The sequence below is a fragment of the Ursus maritimus genome, unplaced genomic scaffold (assembly GCF_017311325.1).
Source record: "Ursus maritimus isolate PB19 unplaced genomic scaffold, ASM1731132v1 scaffold_37, whole genome shotgun sequence".
In the NCBI taxonomy this organism is placed as follows: Eukaryota; Metazoa; Chordata; class Mammalia; order Carnivora; family Ursidae; genus Ursus; species Ursus maritimus.
The window spans coordinates 1070525-1075845 of NW_024426341.1; the positions used below are offsets into that span (position 1 = coordinate 1070525).

General features: G+C 39.6%; 1 protein-coding gene across 1 annotated transcript; it reads left to right on the forward strand.

Moving 5' to 3' along the window:
• The first annotated feature begins 336 nt into the window (after nt 1-336).
• Nucleotides 337-1296, forward strand: LOC103682413 (olfactory receptor 7A5-like). Its single transcript, XM_008712019.1, has one exon. It carries the CDS (start codon nt 364-366, stop codon nt 1294-1296), a length of 933 nt encoding a protein of 310 aa, XP_008710241.1. The 5' UTR covers nt 337-363.
• Nucleotides 1297-5321: the final 4025 nt, after the last annotated feature.

Below are 5321 nucleotides of genomic sequence, written 5' to 3' on the forward strand. Positions count from 1 at the left end.
AAACAAATGATCATAGGGGAAAAGAGAGAGAGAGAGGAAACCAAGACACAGAGTCTTAATTCTAGAGAACAAACTACTGGTTATCAGATGGGAGGTGGGTGGGGGGATTGGATGAAATAGATTGTGGGGATGAAGGAGGGTACTTGTGATGAGCACAGAGTGATGTATGGAAGTGTTGAATCACTAAATTCTGTACATGAAACTCATATTGCACTGTATGTTAGCTAATTGGAATTTAAATAAAAACTTAAAAATTAAAAATAATAAAGGGTAATAAATAAATAAATGAAGACCATAGGTTTGAAAATTATCATTTTGGTTTTTTTTTTCTTTTTTTGCCTTCCTGGTAGTCATCTCCACCAAATGAAATCATGCAATGATACACAAATGTCAGAGATTCTTCTTCTAGGCTTTTCACAAGAGCCAGAACTGCAGTCCCTCATATTTGGGCTTTTCCTCTCCGTGTACCTGATCACTGTGTTTGGAAACCTGCTTCTCATCCTGGCCGTCAGCTCTGACTCCGACCTCCACACCCCCATGTACTTCTTCCTGGCCAACCTGTCCTTTGCAGATATCTGTTTCACCTCCACCACCGTCCCCAAGATGCTGGTGAACACCCAGACTCAGAGCAAAGTGATCACTTATTCAGGCTGCATCACACAAATGTATTTTTTCATGCTTTTTGCAGGATTAGAAATCTTTCTACTGACTGTGATGGCCTATGACCGCTTTGTGGCCATCTGTCACCCCCTGCACTACACGGTCATCATGAACCCCTGGCTCTGTGGACTGCTGGTTCTGGTGTCCTGGATCCTGAGTTTCTTGCATTCCTTGTTAGAAAACTTACTGGTGTTGCAGCTGGCCTTCTGTACAGACTTGGAAATCCCCCACTTTTTCTGTGAACTCAATCAGGTCATCCAACTTGCATGTTCTGACACTTTTATTAACAACTTGGTGATTTATTTTGCAACTGCTCTGCTGGTTGGGGGTCCTTTTGCTGGGATCCTTTACTCTTACTCTAAGATTGTTTCCTCCATACATAGAATATCATCAGCTCAAGGCAAGTATAAAGCATTTTCCACCTGTGCATCTCACCTCTCAGTTGTCTCCTTATTTTATTGTACCAGCCTAGGAGTGTACCTTAGCTCTGCTGCTCCCCAGAGCCCCCACGCAATTGCAGTGGCCTCGGTGATGTACACGGTGGTCACCCCCATGCTGAACCCCTTCATCTATAGCCTGAGGAACAGAGACATAAAGAGGGCTCTGAAAAGAATCATTGGGCTTCCAGTGATGTAAAGGCCAATCATTCTGGGTCTGAAGAAGTGCCCCTGATTGTACGGCTCAAGCTTCAGAGCCAGGAACTGTCATTCTTCTGTCAGGCTGTGAAAGTAGAATAGGTTCCTTTTATTTATTTCCTGGCATTTTCATTTGTTTGAATTCAACTTCTCCATGCATTTAAGTAACTCACTTTATTAGGCTTCTGCTCTGTCTGATATACAGACAGTTTTCCTCTTTGTCCATTTCCTACTTTTTCGAAGATTTTTCCAGCCTTGAACAAAAATATTTGGAGATTCCCATTTATGTCATAGGTTACTGTGATTTTCATAAGAGTACTTTCTACTCAAAGAACATATGTCACCCCAAGTAATTTTCTCTTATTTTACTAAAAGGATAGTCATGAGTCGTAGTATTTATTAAGAAGAAACTAGTTTGGACTATGGACTCTGAGAAACAAACTGAGGGCTTCAGAGAGGAGGGGCGGGGGGAATGGGATAGACTGGTGATGGGTAGTAAGGAGGGCACATATTGCATGGTGCACTGGGTGTTATACGCAACTAATGAATCATCGAACTTTACATCAGAAACCAGGGATGTACTGTATGGTGACTAACATAATATAATTAAAAAAATTAAAAAATAAAAATAAAAAATAAAAAAAGAAGAAACTAGTTTGATAATGAAGGACATTTATATAATTTTACATTAAAGGAAAATATGAGATCCCAGTTTTTTCACTTTTGTCTACATCAATACTTTGTACCTCACTGCCTTCACTGCTCATCCTCACAATGTAGACTAACTTATAGTCTTTCCTGTAGGTAGTGACTGAGTTCCACTCTCCTTATTAGGATCATGTCCTTCTATGCAGCTGTGTCCACTGTACCTACCACACTAATTGGCAAAATGATTACCAAGTACAACTCTCCAAGTGGAGTCTACATAGAAATTTATATTAGAATAAATATATTAATTTCATATGGCCTTTGAGCCAGGGAAGATCTTAAATAGGATGAAGGAAACTTGAAATTATAATTTGTATTACAGAACAAAATATTCCATTTTATGTTGTCCATCTACTCATTGAATGTGGAGTTTGATGTCCACATAGAAGAGTCGGATTTTCCCCACTCGGGTAGAAGAATGGTTGGCATATTCATGGTATTTTACTGAATCGTCTTCTGCTTTCTGCTGCATAGAAATAAGACTCTATCCTCTGCTCCAAATAAAATATCTCCTCTTTTCTAAACTTTGTCATAACCAGGAAATGGGCAATGATTGAACAACGTCAATATCATCCATTCTATATCATCCATATATATCCTCAGGATCAAAGGATGACTCGTTAGAGAGATTGAATTCCTGTTCAGTCATGTGATTCGGGTCACATCTTTTGTGCAAGAGGCATGTCCTTCCAGCCTCTCTTGGTTACCTGGAAGGAATCCTAAGACTGTCTTTATTACAGTCCTCTGAAATAAACGTGTAGAAGCACTTTGTTGAGTCCAAAGAAGATGTGCAAGTTTAGGAGTGTGAGTACGTTTACGTGTGTGTACATTTGTATTCATCTTTCTCTCAAATAAACACATTCACCCACATTTATGTAGATACACAGAGACTTATTTACATCTCATCTACTGTGTTGAAAGAAAACCTGAAAGTTGGAGGGGATACATATTAAAGGATAAAAATTTGAATCAACATAAAAGAGAAAGAATGTAGAATTTTGACACAAACAATTAAAATAGAATGGGTGACCTTTATCTTATTTTAATATGCAAACATATTTTTTCTTTTTTAATTTTTTAAATTTATATTCAATTAATTAACATATGTTGTGTCATTTGTTTTGGGGTACAGATCTGTGATTCATCAGTTTTATATAATACACAATGCTCATTATGCCATGGCCACACCACCCTGAACATGCCCAATCCTGTTGGATCTCAGAAGCTTAGCAGGGCCTGGTTAGTACTTGGATGGGAGACCTTAATTTTAATAAGGCATTTTTTAAAAATCTCAGCTCTTCAAAGGTCTCAGAGCCAAAACCACATTTGCATTTATTCAGTGGGAAATCACTGTCCAGCTAATGGGGCAGAATATGTCCAAACTAAAGCTAATTTTCCCCTTCCATTTTGGTGGGATTTCAATACCAAATGCCTTTCCTGAAGGGAAGTTCACTGAATGAGTTGAAAGGTTCAAACTCCATTTCTACAAACAATATTTTTCTGAACAAATGTCTATATTTGATTCCTGCTTTAACAAATGACCATATGAGTGGCTTAAAACAAAGATTTATCCTATGTTTCTAGAAAATCAGAAGCCTGAAATGGGTCTGAGGGAGATGTCTCCCTCACCCTCTCCCTCCACTCCTTCCCTACTGTCCCTCTCCCTAAAATATTTTTAAATTAAAATTAAAAAGAATTGAACACAGAATTTATCAACACCTATAGAGTTATGGGAAAAACTTTTCTTTCAAAATTATAAACACAGAAGAATCCTAGTGGAGAAGACCTAAAGATAAATATGTGTGATTCTAAAACAGGTAGACAGCCTTGTTCTCAAACTGTGCCCCACAGACCAGGACCTGTAGCATCAACATCACCTGGGAGCTTATTAGAAATGCAGAGTCCCTGGGCACTGGACACGTGATGAATCAGAATTTGCATTTTAACTCCAAATGTCGGTGATTTGTATGCACAACAAAGGTATACAAATGCTGGTCTAGAATCATATTTCTCACCTTCTAACTGTTGATGCTTGCAGCTGGATAAATATTTGTGTCAGATGCTGTCTCAATGAATATAAATGTTTAGTTGCATTCCTTCAAACATGGCCCCAAATATCCTCAAAGACAATATCATGCCCGGATGAGAACCACTGTGCCTGCGTTTGAGAACTGGAATCATAGTGACAACATTCCAGTTAAGGCTTCAACCATGGAACACTACATCAAAAGCTAATGATGTACTGTATGGTGACTCACATATCATAATAAAAAATTAAATAAAAAAAAAACAAACAGAAAGGCTTCAACTAGTACTACAGTTATAACTATGATTTTGTGATTTATACTAAAAAATATAGATTTGGTCTTCATCCCCATTTCTGGCAGAGTTTCTCAAACTTTGAATTTCCTGTGATGAGAGCCATAAAGATGTCTTTTGTTAAGTTAACGAGGTGACTTTGGGAAAGCACCTAAGGAGAGAGGCTGCTTGCCAGGGGACAAACCATGTGGTTAGAGGACTAGAATGTTAGGACCCACCCCCTGACCTCTTGGGATGGGAAAGGGGCTAGAGATGGTGTCTAATCACCAATGGACAATGATTTAATCAATCATATCAATATCATGAAGCTTCCATAAAACCCAAAAGGATGGTTCAGAGAGCTTCCAGGTTGGTGAACACATGGAGATGGTAGAGTGGCAAACCTGGAGAAGGCATGGAAGCTCCACACCCTTTCCTCTCACCTTGTCCTATGCATCTCTTCCATCTGGCTCCATCCCTCCCCTGAGGCAGCACAGCTCAAGAGGGAAATCCTCAAGAGGCCGGCATAAACTTGAACATGTGCAAGCTCACCTACTGAGTCCATCATGTGACCAGCTAAGATCAGACCTGAGAGGAGCATGAGGATTCCTGGTAGAGAAGGTCTAGAAACAACTCTCCCTGACTCAAACACTGAACCACAGCCTTAGTACTCAAAGATTGGTCCACAGACCAGGACTGGTGGCATCAGTAACAATTGGGAAGCAGTTATAATTATAGGATCTCTGAGCCTCACCCACATCCTGCCAAACCAGATCTGAATTTGAACAGGATCCTCAAGTGATTCATATACACGTTAATGTTAGAGAAGTTCTGGTCTAGAATACTGTTCTCAACTTCTCCACTGTTGACATCTGTGCTAGATAATTCTTTGTAGTGGGGGCCATCCTGTGCATTGTGGGATATGGGGCAGCATTCCTGGGCTCAAGCCAATAGGTGCCAGTAGTATGTCCCTACTTATGACAACAAGAGATTTCTCCATATCTTGTCAAGTGCTGTCTG

What these genes read in the sequence shown, in the direction of transcription:
- LOC103682413 (XM_008712019.1), top strand. Translation starts at nt 364, where the DNA reads ATGAAATCATGCAATGATACACAAATGTCAGAGATTCTTCTTCTAGGC.